A 15,925-nucleotide genomic window follows, 5' to 3' on the forward strand; every position below is an offset into this window, starting at 1 on the left:
ACCTACCTACTCTTGTATACCTAGTTAAACTCGTTAGTTATCTCTTACATTTCATCTCGGAGAATCAACATAGTGTGATGGGCTATATCAGCGGCTAATATTATACTGGCGCACACTTAAGTCTTCTTGCCTGCTTATGTATATGTACATCACGTCAACCTACATCAACATATGTACATACATGGGCCAAAACCACATGGCGAGAGCGACGAGCAGCTGGATCCAGGCCAGCCAACCAGAAGAAGCAAAAAAGGGGGTGTTGCAAGTGCCGAGTTTGAGAGCCATGAGGCGGGAAAAGAAGGAAAAAGGAACTTCGATCGTCGGCGATCGCAACCCGAGGCTGTAAAAGTCTAACCTTGAGTTTGCGCGGTACGTACAAGTATTACTGATACGGATACTGGCTGTGTAAAGCAGGTAATTTTGAGCTGAAGAGTGATGGATGCTAAGTTAGGTAGCTGAAGAAGATGGAGATGGAGATGGAGACGGAAGGGAAGTGGATAGATAGATAGACGGGTGTGGATATAACTAGAGTAGCAGGTAGATGACATGATGCGATGCGATGCGATGCGATGCGATGAGGGATAGATCAGATAGCCCGCCTTTTGCTGGAGATGATAGATAGACAGGAAGAGAGAGGGAGGAGATGGTATTAGCCATTAACAAGAAAAGGGGAAAAGAGGTAAGTAGATAGATAGATAGATACGCCATCCGAATGCTTTCTTTAGTATGTCATCTCATGTAAGTAAAAGTAGGAAGGATATGTAAAAAAAAGCGTAGAAAGGAAGTCAGGAGGGGAAGGGGGTATGTAAAAGAAAAAGAAGAATAAAGAAGAATAAAACGACCAAATCGCTCAAGGGTCAGAAGTCTATGAAGAAGAAGTTAAGAAGAAAAGGATATAATAAAAGGAATAAAAAGACGTAAAAAAAAAGAGGATGAAAAAGCAAGGAGACGAGGAGAGTCGTGAGAGGGAATACTTTTTCAAGAGATGCGTTAGATAGAGAAAAGGCATTTTGGCTTGGTTGGTAGGTAGGGTGGTGGATGGTAAAGATGATAGTGCAAAGTCGCTGTGCCGTCTAAAGTCGCGCCGTGTCCGTGGATATACGTCAAGAAAAAAGAAGCGTCAGAGGAAGAAAAAAGAGGAGAAGAGCGGATCAGAGATTTATCGGAGTCTATGATCGGGTACTTCTGCTCATGGACCGTTCGGGCAGTAGGGTCGGCGAGTATGATCGTCCGCTGGCGGTTGGGTTGAGGTCGAAGTCGTGCTCTTGGAGGACGGGCGGCATATTTCGGATCACGGGCGAACTTTGGGACGGAGTCCTAATAGTAAGTTTTGTTAGTAGGGGAGAGACTTAAGCAGAGGAGTAAAATGGGAATAAACCTACGGAAGACATGAGTTTGAAGACGGAGAGCTGTGCCGCTTCGAACAGCTGAACAACGTCGGTGAGAGACTTGACCATGGAAGCATCGTCTCCGACGGCGCGAGTCATGCGGGCTGGCCAGGCTATTTTCGCAGAGCATGGTCGATGTTCAACTCGCAAGGCGAACCCGGTGCAAAGGAACGCATTATACAGGCCTGTCATTTATTACATTAGAATGCCATTTAAAAGAGGAGTAGTAAAAGAGTAAAAAGACATACCGTATGCACTGGCGAGGGTCTCCCTGACGGTGTCCATCTTGGAAAAGGCGCCGGCCTTCTCAGCGCGACGGTAGTTTGCAGTAAAGTCCGAGACGTCGAGGTAGAAGGACATGTTCTCCTCGCAGAGCGAGTAGCGGAGGAACTCTCTGAACAGCAGACGCAGGGCCGGGTCCTGGATGATGTGATGTAGCCTGGCGTTATTTGAGTCTCGTGGAGCAGCGGCGGAAGCGGTGGTAGCAGAGTTGGTGGAAGAAGAATTGGTAGAGTTTGGCGGTCGGTCTCTCGCTATCCAGCCGCAGATACGCTGGCCGTGTTCTGTGATGCCGTAGATAGCGCTCTTTGTGGGCTGGAAGAGAGAGGCGGAGGGATCGTGGGACATGTAGGTCTTGTCTTCGAGGAAAGAGGTTATCATTCCGAAGCGGACGAACAGGGAGGCAATCTCCATTGTCTCGCGGCGGTCGATGGTGGTGCAGCAGTCCATGAGCCATTCCATGGCTGCTTTGCCCGTGAAGGTATTCTGGTATAGTTTGTCGCCTATCTTGCGCTCGCGGGCCATCTTGACGCCGACGACGCCGTTGCTGTAGTCTGACAGGGAGTCCGAGTCCGAGGAAGAGACGGTGGGTTTGATGTTGGGCCCATCCTGGCCGGCAAAGCGACGGAAGATGACCTCTATGGTGCCCTTGTCGTTGGATATCTGGTCCGAGATGCTGTCTCGCTCAAGGATGACGAGCTGCATGGTGTTCCGGGGCGAGTCGATGATGTCCATGATGTGCCGGGCGGTGATGCCGTTCCGCTGGCAGAACCGGTGGAGGATGTTGATGCCTTGGGGGTGAGCTGGTAGAGGGCGCCCTTGAGCGGGAACTGGGAGGAGAAGCGGCCGTCGACGGACTCGATGAAGCGAGCGTCGACGAAGCGCTGGCAGACACTGCGGGCCATCTCCTTGGCCATGGAGAAAGTGGTGGTGGTAGTGGTGGTGACGATGCGAGAGGGATCCTTGGGGTCCGGCATGCGGTTTGACTGGGAGAACTTGAGGGAGCCGAGATTGTTGATGGCCTCCTCGGCCGTGAAGGTGTGTTCGAACTTGGAGAAGCGCACGCGGTGAGTCTCGAGCTTGAGGCTGACCATGAGCGTCGAGAAGAGGTCCTTGAAGTCGCGAGTGAAGGGCCGCTCCTCGGTGGTCATCCGGAGCAGGCGGGAAGACGTCTGGTGCATCTTGGAGGCGGACTGGTTCCCGGCCATGGCTGCGGCTGGCCTGTCGTCTGACTCCCAGCTGTCCGGGTCTCTAAAGGGGTCTCCTTCTTCTTCTTCTCTGGCTTGCTGCTGCTGTAGTAGTAGTTGCTGCTGATGTAGTTGCAGTTGTTGCTGGTGGTGGTGGTGGTGGTGGTGGTAGTAGTCAGTGGTGGTAGAAGTAGAGGCAGAAGTAGAGGCAGGCTTCCCCAGGCTAAAGGCAGAAGAAGTCTTCTGGATGGCAATTGCAGCAAGCGAGCGCCTAGACGAGCGAGACGGATGAGCAAAGAAGGTCTTCCCTGTCGACGTCGAAGCCGGAGTCGAGGTAGACGACGACGAGGGCGTCAGGACTGGCGATGTCTTGCTACTGCTGTTACTGCTGCTGTTACTGTGGTTGATGCTGTTGCTGTTGTTATTGTTGATGTTGTTGATGTGGTCTTCGAGCGGGATGTACGGCCGGTGCTTGAGATGCTGGTGGAGGGAGTTTGATCTGTCAAGCGCAGGCCTGCTCATTGAAAGAGATGTTGGCAGGAGAAGACCTTAGACGGAAGAAGTGGAGAAGGAAGAAGAAGCAGGAGAAGAGGAGAAGAGGAGAAGAGCATGAAGAGGAGGAATAAGATAGAAGATAAAGATGAAGAGAAGAGAGAGAGAAGAAGAAAGAGAAGAAGATGTTTAAGGAAGAAGAAGAAGAAGAAAAAGGGCGAAACAACGTGGTGGAAACTCTCTTCTTTTTCTTCTTTTTTCAACTTCTTCTTCTCACATCAGCTTTTTTTTTCAACTTAAAAGTGCTTCTTCTGCTGGCTGCTTCTTGTTCCTTTTTCTTGGCTCTTAAACTAAGATGCAAGTGAAGTAAGTATAAAAAAGGAAAAGAAGAGTAACTCACTTAAGTGTAATATTTATACCTTTTGGTTTAGTGCATCTACTTAATGCTCTTACTCGTCTGCTTCTTCTTCTTCTTCTGCTTCTGCTGCTGCGACCTTTTTTATGCCAAGCCGGTAAAAGAGAAGGGGAAAAAAGGGGGAAAAAGCAAAGACGGTAAGATGATTACATGACGATACGCGGTAAAAGCAAGTCAACTCGTGGGCGCCACGAAGTGACAGGGATGCGAGAGATGGAGACAAGCAAGAGAGAAGACACAGTAAGAGTAAGGAAGAGAGAAGCAGTAAGAGAGGAGACGACGATAGATAAAGACAGAGAGAAAGAGAGAGAGAGGAAGGCGTATGGAGTATCTTCTATTACTCTTACTCTCCTTCTCTAGTATCATCTCCTTACTGTCTTCTTCCCTACTAGGACTATCGTCTACCATGCACTGCTCCTGAATATTCTACTCTTACTCTTACTCTACTCTTACTGACTCTTCCTTACTCTTATCCTCATCACGTCTCTGACATCGGCGACCTGAAACTGGCTGAAACACGACCCGCCCGACAGTCCTCGACCGAACCGCCCGGGGTCTCTCTTCTGCTTCTCTTATTCTTCTGCTGCTTCTTCGTCTTCTTCGTCTTCTTCTGCTTCGGCCCTTGTCCATGGCCCCCTAGTGGCCCTATGTCCCCTGTCCCCGGCCCCTTGTCCCATGCCATGCCCCATGCTACGGTGTGATCGGTGCCTGTCAGAACGTGGCCGGCTAGCCTCTTCTTTCCTCTCTCTTCTCTATTTCTCTTTCTCTACTTACGGAGTACCCTTTTACTTACTCGTGCAGTTCCTTCTTACTTCTTCCTACGTCTTTTCTTCTTCCTCTTCCTCCTCTCTTAGTCTCTCCTATGACTCGCTTCTTACGTCTTTTTTCTTCCTTTTTTTTGTTTTTTTCTTCTTCATCTCTTTTGGCTTCGGCCTCCTCCGCGACTCCGCCGGCTTAGTCAGAAAGCGGAGTCTCCTCCTCCTCCTCCTCTTTTTCTGCTGCTTTATCTCCGCCGCCGCACGTGGTCTCACCGCCTCATGGATTAATCAGCATGACCACGTGGCGTCTGAGGCTAGGCTGGATGCGGCTAGCAGGTGAAGAAGAAAAAGAGGCGGAGGGATGCAAGATGAAGAAAAGAAAGACGGCCTAGCGAAGTAAGAAAAGCAGTAGGTCGCTTGCCTGTCTTCGGCCGTAAGCAAGGAAGAAGACGGTGGTGAAGACGAGGAGAAGGGCTCGAGTCAAGGAGCCATGTCGTGTGCCTCTTCTTCATCTTTATCTCCATCGTCAACAAACAAAGAGAAAAGAAAAGACGACAAGACGGGACCCTCTTCTCTGCTTTTGCCTCTTTGCTATTTATATCACAGTTATCTCTTTTCTCTATATAAATATTCGTCTCTTCTTTGCCTCTTCACTTATGATGTATGATGTATGTGTACTCTGCTCTGTGTGGTCCCTTCTCCGCGGGCTCATGCCATGTGTTTATTTACTTACGTTTAACCTATTTTTCTTTTTACTTTTACTTCTTCTCTCTCTCTCTCTTCTTTTGGCTACTTCATCCGCTCTTTTTGGCTTCTCCATGACGAGCGAGGAAAAAGGAAAAAGCAAGGTTAAGGGGTTCTAGTGCGCGGTCAAGGGTCAAGGCGACGACAAGACGAGAGAACGAAGACGAACAAGAGACGAATCGAGAGAAAGGGAAAAGAAAAAGATGAAACATCCTTATTACAAGTACAGCTCAGCCCTTAGACACACTTACCCCTTACTTAAGTCTTACTTCACGACCTTCCACGTGGCGATGGAGGACGGAAGGTCGTTTCGGAAGTTAAGGCGGACCAAAGCGAGACGAAAAGATAACTTTTGATCCTCCTTCTGCTTCTTCTGCTTCTTCTGCTTCTTCTGCTTCCTTATTGTCGGAGGTAAGGAGGGGCCTAGGCAACCAAGTAGGTAAGGAGCGCGGATGGTCGGGCATAAAGCCGCGCAGGGAGACGAACGGCCAGAGGAGATATCTCCGTCGAGACGGCCTTCTTTTTACTTATGTACTTACTAGTTCCGCTGATAAAAGTCTCGCTTTTCACTATTTACTTGATATTTTCACTATTTTCCAGCGTAGCTTAACTTACTTACTGCTAGCTAACTCGTCGGGTTCTGCTCGGAACCGTGTCGGGATGTGGTCCCTCTTGTCTCTCGCTGTCTCTGTCTGTCTCTGCGACTTACTCGATAATAATATCGCCGTGATATAGACCAAGTAGATAATCTCATCTCCTCACAGTCCCTTACTTACGACTTAGCAGCGCCTCTAGTGTGGTATCAAGTTAGCTCATGCATGCTCGACCACATGGTACCCCTGTCTCTCCTCGTCCCCTTTTATCTCTCGTCCCTTCGTGATTGTGTACTTACTTACGATACGGGCCATCATCGTCACCTCCCAAGACTCGCGGCGCCTTGGCTGGCTGCTCGGTCATCATCATCTAATCCTCCATCCCCCTTGCAAAGAAGCAAATATGTACTCCGTACACAACAAGAACTTTCTACACACTTGCAAATAAGTAAGAAATTGAAGTGATGAAGTAAAATGAACAACATGACGCCGCAAGTCGATCAGCCACGAGGCGGCTCGTCGCAGACACAGACACGGACTCTCTCATTCCACCGTTGCTTGTATGTATGCTTGTATGCTTGTATGCTTGTATGCTTGTATGGATGTGTGTATCGTCCTTGGGTACCTACATGGCTGCCCTCGTTGGTGATGCGTGGCATGTCTATCCTGCATCCGCATGGCATGACATGGCAGGGCATCACATCGCATCGCATCGCATCGCATCCGGCGGCTTCCCCTGGCCGTTCTAGACGTTTTAAAGCAACAACCCTTGACCAAAGAGACATTCATGCAAATAACACTTCTATCGGACGAATAAACTAGCTGACTCACCTCTTGCTCTCGCTCTTGAGTTTGTCTTTCTTGGTCCTGTCGTGTCTCTGTTTGTACATAAGTAAGTACATGCAGTGTTTCTCCTCGAACATGGGCTCCTGGTCCTTCCCCTGTCCCTTTTTCTTCCCTTTCCTTCTTTTCCAACATTCGATTCGACGCATCTACCGAGTCGCTCTCCTGCCTCCGCGGCAGGTTATGTCATGGCTGTGTGCTCCAGTCCACTTCTCTACTCCATACTCCATACACACGCATATAATATGAACTTCCTGTCGATCATTAAAAGTTAAACAAACAGGTTGGGTTTTTTTCTTCCTTCCTTCTTCTTCTTCTTTCTTTTTTGGCGGTTGCTCATCTCATGCTGTTCAACCACGCGGTGATGCTCGTTGGGCGATGCGGATGGACGCTGCTTCTCTCCTCCTGCTGTGCGATGTGACTCGCCCACACGCACATATACCAATATTAATATTATACTACTCCAGTACCGATACCAATACCAATACCCATATGTACAGATACAGATACATATAATACATAAAAGAGATACCCCAAAAGGTGCGATGAGATACGTTCCTCGACGTCATCCCAGTCCCGGGATGAAGATTTCGTCACTTCTCGCCTCAATTTTCAGCCCACCGCGGACATGGGCGCGGACTCGGGCTCGGGCTCGGGCGCAGGCGCAGGCGCGAAGGCGAGGGTTGAGGACGAGCGCATGGGTTCGGCTCGGTTCACTTTCACTTTCACCCTCTCTCTCTCTCTCTCTCTCACTTTGTCGAAAAAGAAACCCAAGTTACAGTAGCTTGTCTATTTGTTGGTGGTGGCTTGATCACCCTTTTTTGGATGAACACCCTCCATCGTCACCATGCAGGCCCAGTCAAGGTCAGTGTGGCCCTCGAGCAGCAGCAGCCAGCAGGCAAACAAGTGAAAAAGCAAAAAAGGGCTGTGTGTATCGAAGCCACGCGTCAGGTAAAACAAAAGTTGATGCACAGATTCACTTCAATTCAAGTCAATTCAAATTCCAAATCAGTGCGGCATGGCATGGCTTCAGCGTTCGAGGAGCATGGCATCCTTATCTTTATATTCCATTAACTACCGTTAGTCAGGTTGGCTATTGCGACTATTTCGACCCTCGTTCGCCGAGGGAGGTGGTACAAGCAGACACCCAGGCGCACTCTGAGAGCTGAGTTTTTTTCTTAAAAGAAGAATTGGCTTTGGCTTTCTGGCTCTGGCTTTTTTTTTTACAGCCATGATTGATTGAATGACTCGAAAGGGACACGTTCCATTGACTTTTTTTTGCTTTTGTCTTTGCTCTTGCTTTCCTCTGGGGATGATAGGATGGGATGGGGATGGGATGGGCCGTCTATCGTGGCTGGGGCTGGGGTTGGGGATGGGCAGTCCCCAGGTGATCGACCGCGCTGTGCTCATTTTTGCCTGCCGACCTGACTCTCTCCAGAGCGTGGAAGGTGGGACATGCACCGGAAAACGGAGTTGACGATCCTCTTCCTTTTTTTCTGCTGGCTCCCCTTTGGTGCATGGCGTTGGAGATGGGGAGCGAGAGGGAAAAAGGGGTTTGATTTCAAATCCAGACGTCATCCGTTGATGGTGGGACAGAAACTTGGCTGTGATGAAGTCTGTCTGGCTGTCTGGCTGTCTGGCCGTCCGCCATGCTGATTGATTGATACTGTATGGCAGGGGTATGCATAACCAGGTGGTACAGTTATTTACAGCGTGGTCATGGCAAGTTAAGACGCTGTCTTGCGTGCTTGCTGTACCGTGTAATAGGGGGTGTAGGATATGGTAGGGTAGGGTAGCAGTAATATCAGGTCTAGAGTTACCCAACGGCTTTTCAACTGGTTTGGCCCTGAAGGGGAAAGAATTGGCCGGCCAGCCCGCCAGGCAGGCCCTCCCTCCCCTCTTACCCGTCTCTCCACCACCTGCCCAATGCCCCGGCCCCGGTAGAGCCTAGAGCTGCGACGGCCTCTTCAAACGAGACTTCGACCCGGAACATTTTCCCGTCTCCCATCCCATAGCCGTTTGCGGGCATCACAAGGCCCCATTCAACCAGCTTCTCCCACGCTTCTTTGGCGGACTCCTTACCCCATACCCGCCCCGGCGTCGCCGCTGCGCCAGACGCGGATGCCGATGCCTTGGCAGAGGTGAGTAGGCGCACGTACTCGGTGTAGACGGCTGCGAAGGATAATGTTAGCGAGGCTGCTGCCGTCGCTGCCGATTCATGCAGGGCCGTTAGCCGTGTTGCCGTCAGCAGGAGGGACAAGGGTAACGAGACGTTGCTCGTCGAACCGGAAAGCTGGGTGAATGGAAGCGGTGCCGGGTCCGGACAGCCCAACGTGTTTGATGCAAAGGACTGGATGCCCGGCAGCTCGGGTTTCTGGCTCCCTGATACGGTGCTGAATGCCATCGACGCTATCGGTACCAGCGCGCTGGAGAAGAAATCCTGCACGCTCTTGGTTCGATAGTATATCTGCTCCAGATGAGGAGCAAAGTCCGCATCGTCAAATAGGCCCTACCGCCGGGGAGTTAGTTACTTAGGTAGTTATACGAGAGATGTCTTGTTTTTCCACCCCTTCTTTCTATATTTAGTAGTGTTTAACATACCTGCACGTAACTGTTCCACCCGTCGAGGAGAATCGGCCCCTTCTCGCCTTCCAACGGAGAATCCAGCCCTTCTTCAACCTCAACCTTCAGCGAAGCCATGCAGATATCCACAAACTCAACAAAGCTCCTAGGCCGAGGCAGAAACACATGTCGATGGCTGAACCTGCTCTTCACTCGCTTCTCAAGGTTCTCCGTAACCTCCACCTTGGTAGTGAGCCCCAATACAGCAACAGGGGCCTTCTTCGCTTGGGCGATATCAAACAGATTATACAGCAGAGTTTGTCGCGGATGGTACGAAAACAAATCAAACTCGTCCAGTACAATAATCACCGACTTCGTGGTCGTGATTGCATTCTCGTCAAGCGACGGACCGGTTATTTCTTCCGGATGGGATAGCAGTGCAAGCAGCGAGGCCATGGTATCAGCGTAGCTCGATGGCTTCTCTAGGTCCTCCTGTGGATCTATCTCGCGGCCTAGCTGCTGCCATATCTCCCGCAGAGCAATCTTGTCGTCCGTGTGTAGGAACCCGTTCAGTCGGACGATGTGGAAGTCGTCTGGGTTGGTTTTCGATAAAGCCGCCAGCGCAGTGTCCACCACGGCTGTCTTCCCGCTTCCCCTGGCCCCGAGCAGCAGCAGAGAGTTCCCCTCGCCTGCCACCACGGTCTGTTCAAGTAGCTGGAACACGGTCTGGTATTCATTGTCCAGTCCCTTGAGTGGTATCAAGCGTTTGCCGTTCAGCTTATCCAGTATGAATTCGCCTAAGGGTGCCACCATCGGTTCGAGACCGTGCTCTTCGCATAGAGATACGAACTTCTCGGCATATGCGGTTCCATTGACCGTCTCGGGAGGCACTTCGACCTGCTCAACAAGCTCCGTCTGAAGCTGCATTGCTGCTTCGTTGCTCGCTACTAACTGCGCTATAGCCAGCTCGTCCTCATCCTCACGATCACACGGAACTTCCCACACGTCGCGGGTACCATTGACGCCCTCTTTCTTCTTCTTCTCACTCAATTGACCATTTCCCCCTTCCTCCACTTCCTCCGCTTTCTCCTCTTCCTCCTTCTTTTTCCTTCGCCTGGCTGTAGTTGTAGTCGTTGATTTGCTTGATTTCCGCACCAATTTCTTTCCTGAAGACGTCCCGGCCGTGCTCGTATTTGCCTTTCTGCCTCTTTTATTATTCGACCGCGAACTAGTCTGTATATCCTCGCCTTCAACCACTCTCGGTCTCGGTGGGCCGGCGCTGGTGCTCACGACTGAATTGCCCGTCACTGCTATCCGCGCACTTCGTCGCGTCGACTGTGCTGGCGCCGCATCTTCTTTCTTATCAGCTGCGTCTGTACCTGCATTCACAGCACCCTCCGATTCAGCGGTGGACTTGGTATTCTTGCGCGGTTTTCGAGTCCGGGTTGGACTTGGGGTTTCTTCTGTGCCTGGTTTCGATTCGGGGTCTGGGTCAGACACCCTTCGTCGCTTGGAGGGGCGGGAATCAACGTCCATCAGGACTGGATATATGTCTGTATATAAGGTAGATAAATGTCTATAGATGTGTCATGCTGGAAAGATTTAAGCTGTGGTACCTGTTAATTCCAACAGAAGCTTTTTTTGTATTTACATCTTTCATTCCAACTTTGGAAAGCTCAGCTTTTAGCCGCAAACCCCGGGTCACGTGAAGCGAGCCGCGCGCGTTAAATAACGTTAAAATATGCGTTATTGATACGATTGAAAGTATTTTTTGATAAGTTAATGTCGAGACGGAGAGATGAAGATGAGAATAGAGATAGAGAAAGAATGGAAGAGAAGAAAGGACGAAGGAGCTCTTTCAGTAATAACATTGCACGTAGACATGCATACATATACTCTCAAAAGGGAAAAACACCCGCTCAACCAACCAAACCAAAGCAGTACCAGTCAATCGATTGATCAAGATCAAGTAGTTTAACCGATGAATCAAGCAATCAATCAAGCGTCTTTTTTTGGTTACGGATTCATCCATCCATCAATCATCGCCCTTCACTTGCGCCATAAAGTAAAGAAACAACGGAACGGAACAAGAGAGAGATAATTTTACACAGCGGCGGAACACAGGACAGGGTAAAGGTAAAGCGTCAAGATCGAGAAATAGATAGGTGAATGTGGGTAGGAAACGGTAAGAGGGAGCAAGGGGATTAAGGATGAGGGGAAGGGAAGCAAAGCAAGAGCAAAGCTGGTAAATCGAGATAATCCGCCGGCCAAAAGAAATTGCTTAAAGGTATGGTGAGATAGGGTAGGGTAGATGGAGTAGGTTGAGTCACTTCGGTTCAGGGGAATGGGAACGAGAAGGATATAAGAGGAGAGAAAGGATGTTATAAGAATAGAGGAAAAGGCCCAATATAACGAAAAAAAGAAAAAGAACAGTAAAAAAGAAACAAACCAGAACCAGCACCAGCACTAGAAACTAGCGCATTAACGCTTCCCATTAAAACAGAAATAATCCCATATACGATTCGAAGGAAAAGTAGGGTAGGAAAGGGAGGATGAGGAAAGGCGAGAGCGAAATAAAACGGAAAGTAGAGAGGTAGAGGGAGGGTAAAGAGGTAGAAACGACAACACTCCAGATTCCCGTCCATCCATTCCATTCAATAGTAGAAATGAGCAAACTAACAAACGAGATGGGAGAAGAAAAAAATAACGCCGATTTAAAGAACACCCCTTACAGGTCGAGAAAACCGGGAACAGCATCACACGCACAAGTCATGGGATAATGTCAACCCAAAAAAGGAAAAGAGGGTAAGAATAAAACGGTGCGAGGGACCAAGCCAGGTTGATCGCTTTTTTGATCTCTTTCATTCACTTGATGTGGGGATATATAGAGGGAAGAATAAAGAGGAGGGGAGGTCGGATGGTGAAGGCAAGACAGACAGGGCTAACCACGATCAAGCAGTCGTGGATCTCGGGAACTTAGACCGTGGATTGCATTTGGTTTTGTGCCGTTGCTTGTATTGCCGTTGCTTGCGGACGGAGAGTCAATATGAGGTGGGAGAAACAGAGTTGAGGGGGAGTGTGGAGAGTCTTTCATCACAATGTCCGTTGAAGCAGATTGATTCTGACCAAGACCGTTTGTCTGGCTCTGAGTCTCAGCAAACTTGGTGAAGGGAAGCTGTGTCGTGGGGCTGGGATCCGCACTACCAGTTGAAGGTGCGGGACTTGTACTGTTGGGCAGAAATGGGTTGGGAGCCTTTTCTGTTGTTGGAGTTGTCAGGGTCCCGCGACGACTCATGTAGTCGTTCAAACTCAGTTTCTTCTTCACAGGGCTTGGAGCTGTGAGACTCGATGTGGACGTTGAGGTGGTAGTCGTAGTAGCCGCAGGTTGGCCAGAGCCTGAGGTGGTCTGCAACTTGGATGGTGGAGGAGGTTTTGTGATTGCGATGGGAGGAACAAGTTTTGAGGCAGAGTCTGGCGAGCCTAGATCGCCCGTCGGAGGAGGGAATTGTGGAGGAAGGGGTATTTGCATGTCGAGCTTTTGTGGAACCTTACAAGGAGTTGGCAGGTTGTGCGCAACTGTCGAAGGGAGGTGAAAGAGAGGGCAAGGAGGAGGCGAAGACAGCGAAATAGAGGAGGTGGTTGTAGGGCTACCCGTGCTGACCGCAGCATTGGGAGGTGTCATTGACGAGTCCGCATCTTTCATCTCAATGTCTGGCGCCTGCTTTGGTGAGGGAGCTGGCCTTGAATTCACCGGCGTTGAGGGAGGGAGCATGGAGCCTGCACTAGCGGGCTCTGGCGAGCTTAGACTCGGTATGCTATCTAACCGACCATCTTCCTCCATTTTGATCCGATCTTCGTGGCATCGTCTCAGCAGTCGTTGCGAAAGAGTCATGAAACGTGGAGCATTAAACGTTTTTGGTGGAACATATTGAGGGTCATTCTCATCAGGATCAGTCTGGACAGAACGGTCAATGTAGACTGGCCGGCTCAGTGGGGACACTACACGAGGCGTGCTGGCAGCAGAGGTCTTTGGGGGAGTGAAATGGCCATCCCGACGTTGAGATGCAGATTCAGGAGACATCTTGGCTGGCGAGTGAGAAGATCTGCGCGAGTTGGGTATGTCAAGGTGCGGCGGCTTTGCTGACTTCTAGAAAAAGAATGTTAGTATTATAACCATCACAAGATCGTCTGTCAAAGAGAATTGAAGACAAAGAAGAGCAAGCGGGTACATACCGATAGACTGGGGCTCTGGCCACGCGGTGGATGAACCCGTTTCTTCTTCTTGGGATGTTGCTGATCATGCTCGAGTTGTTCAAACTTCTTTTCTGCAGCAGCTATTTTTCGTTTCTCACGAGCCGACAGCTCTCCATTATCACGTCCAAGGGCACCAGGGGTTAGATCTCTGTTGGAATGGTGATCCTTGAGCGAGCCAGACGTAGATCGTGCATCGGCATGGTCGTCGTCCTCCTCTTTGCGAACAATCTCGCTGCCTGATCGACTGTGGGCGGCAACGTATCCCGAACTGTCAGGTGAAGCAGCGGTTTTTGTCTTGGCCTTCTTCCTCCGTCCGTTGGCCTGTTTTGTGCTGGACTCCAGCAGTGACTTTGGTTTCATGCGGCAGTCGATATTTGCTAGCAGACATGGTTTTACCGAGTCATCGCAGGCGCAGCCACCAAAATGGGCAAGAACGTTACTTATCGAGATGGCAGCAGCGTCTGGTGACCCGTCAGGTAAGCCTTCCTCCTTGACCAGGCCGTTGGATGGGAACATCTTTGGATCGAGGTACCAGGTGGTCGATATCTCAGTGTCCATGGGAATATCCTGGTTTGCGACGAAGCAGAAGTGGTATTCCACCTGGTTTGTGATGTAGGTTCGCATCGTGACGTTGGGACGACAAGAACGGCGGATATACCGGAGTACAGTGCCTTCTTCTCTACTGTCGATGTAGATGGGTAGCTGGGGGTGGAAAAAGACGAACGGTTCCGGGTGGCGAAGTTCCTGCCACCTACTGTCTGGGTCATGACAGTAGTCTCTGAAGTGGCCGACTTTACCTCTGACCTCGCCTACGATCTCATCCTTTCGCACGTTGCCTTGTACCTTGAGACATTGCCAGGTTGGGTGCCTGCCATCAATTTCAACATTGTTGTCGACAATGGTCTGTTTTGTGAGAGGTGGCCAGGTCGAAGGATCGAGCGGCTGATCGGTGTGGTTGAAGACTTCTTTGGCAGTACGACCGTTTGCAACCTGAGCAAGCGCGACAGGATCCTTTACCCACGAAGCCAGGTCGTTGGTGAGACCGATGGTACGGAAAAGGTTCCCTTGCATGTCGAGGCTGGCATTGTCGTTGTCGTAAAGGTGAAGAAACTCGGGGGAGTAAAGGGGGATCTGGGGAAAAGAAGAGCCTGGAGACTTGGTGATGGCATTGTTTCCACGCTTACGAGAGTCACCGCCGCCAACAGAGCTTATAGAGTTAGAAGAGCGGTGGGTACCCCGTTGCTTCTTTGTCTGTTGTGGTTGATGTTGTTGTTGCTGTTGGCTTTGTTGGTGGTGGTGGTGATGGTGGCCGTTCTCTTTCGAAGCCATGGAGCCGGTTCGTTCATGCGAAGACCATCCGTTACGCTGGTCGCCACCGGCACCGGGTGAGCCGATATCCTTTGGCTTCTTCTTCTGGCTCTTGGAGCCGGAACGACGACTTTTCCTCTGTTCGTCGGTGGCATTGCTGTTGGAGTCGTTCTGCTCCCGAAGCTTGCGCTGGCGTTCTGTTGCCCGCTTGCCGTCGAGATGCCTGGGCTCGCAGTCGACGCAGTTATGGATCTCTGGCACGTTCTTCTTGTCGATATAGTAGCAGGCGATGTGTTGCCAGGTATCGCAGCGTTCGCACAGGACGGTGCTACCGTCGTCGTCCTCGAAGGAGCAGATGCACTTGATGGTGTAGGGCTCATCTTCTTCGGCTTCGTGGGTCGAACCAGTTCCGTTGACGACCGGGGAGGGCAAGGGGGAGGTGGTGGCCGGAAACGGAAACGGATTCGCCGTTGAATGTGCGTGAGCAGTCGAGGAGGTATCTGTCATAATCTGACAACATACCTCCTCCGAGGTTCAACGATGAGGTGATGAAGGGGAGCCTCGACACCAGCGAGGGGACATATAGAGAGGGGAGCGAGAACCGTTTATATCCAGTGCTCTTGTGCTCTTGCTCTCTTTTGATCCTTTGTTGGTTGATCCTATTTTTTTAGGGGTTCTTCAGGCCTTAGCCGCTGGTGCTGCTGAGGTGGTTTTTGTGACGGCCAAGGGGGATCAGGTCCAGGTCATCACGGTACTTGGGTTCAATCGCAATCCACACCAAACGTGGACGAGAGGCGATCGCCGCAAGAAGTATATACTGGGTGGCTCAGAGGCCGATGGCACGCTCGATGGAGGCGATGCTGTCGATGGGTGTAAGGGTGCTGGGTGGTCGCCTGTCCGTCCGTTTTTTTTCCTTCGTCTGTCGTCTGGCTGTCCCCTCTGGAGGTCTTGTTTCGTGTCAAGGGTCGTGAGTCGTGAGGCGACAGCGCAAGCCCTGGCCCTACGCAGGTCGCACCGGCTGCTGGTATGCTGAGGAAGGACTCGAGCAGGTTCTGGCCGTCGAAGAGGCGAAAGGCGAAGTTGAGGTTTGCTGGGCTGAGGT

The 15,925-nt window shown here is 50.7% G+C and overlaps 4 protein-coding genes across 4 annotated transcripts; all 4 read right to left on the minus strand.

The window, feature by feature from the left end:
* Window positions 1–990: 990 nt before the first annotated feature.
* On the minus strand, window positions 991–3,376 carry MGYG_03025 (developmental regulator flbA; the record flags this gene model as incomplete). Its single annotated transcript, XM_003175454.1, has 4 exons — window positions 991–1,317; window positions 1,383–1,573; window positions 1,637–2,497; window positions 2,563–3,376. The coding sequence occupies 4 exons, from the start codon at window positions 3,374–3,376 to the stop codon at window positions 991–993; spliced, it is 2,193 nt and encodes a 730-aa protein (XP_003175502.1).
* Window positions 3,377–5,528: 2,152 nt separating this feature from the next.
* On the minus strand, window positions 5,529–6,220 carry MGYG_03027 (hypothetical protein; the record flags this gene model as incomplete). The annotated part of the gene is made up of 5 exons (XM_003175455.1): window positions 5,529–5,686; window positions 5,803–5,832; window positions 5,883–5,971; window positions 6,040–6,054; window positions 6,156–6,220. 5 exons carry the CDS (start codon window positions 6,218–6,220, stop codon window positions 5,529–5,531), a joined length of 357 nt encoding a protein of 118 aa, XP_003175503.1.
* Window positions 6,221–8,599: 2,379 nt separating this feature from the next.
* Window positions 8,600–10,797, minus strand: MGYG_03028 (origin recognition complex subunit 4; the record flags this gene model as incomplete). The annotated part of the gene is made up of 2 exons (XM_003175456.1): window positions 8,600–9,208; window positions 9,301–10,797. The coding sequence occupies 2 exons, from the start codon at window positions 10,795–10,797 to the stop codon at window positions 8,600–8,602; spliced, it is 2,106 nt and encodes a 701-aa protein (XP_003175504.1).
* Window positions 10,798–12,202: 1,405 nt separating this feature from the next.
* Window positions 12,203–15,330, minus strand: MGYG_03029 (MLL5 protein; the record flags this gene model as incomplete). Its single annotated transcript, XM_003175457.1, has 2 exons — window positions 12,203–13,408; window positions 13,495–15,330. 2 exons carry the CDS (start codon window positions 15,328–15,330, stop codon window positions 12,203–12,205), a joined length of 3,042 nt encoding a protein of 1,013 aa, XP_003175505.1.
* Between the last annotated feature and the right edge of the window lie 595 nt (window positions 15,331–15,925).

The sequence above is a fragment of the Nannizzia gypsea genome, genomic scaffold, assembly GCF_000150975.2.
Source record: "Nannizzia gypsea CBS 118893 supercont1.2 genomic scaffold, whole genome shotgun sequence".
NCBI classification, from domain to species: domain Eukaryota; kingdom Fungi; phylum Ascomycota; class Eurotiomycetes; order Onygenales; family Arthrodermataceae; genus Nannizzia; species Nannizzia gypsea.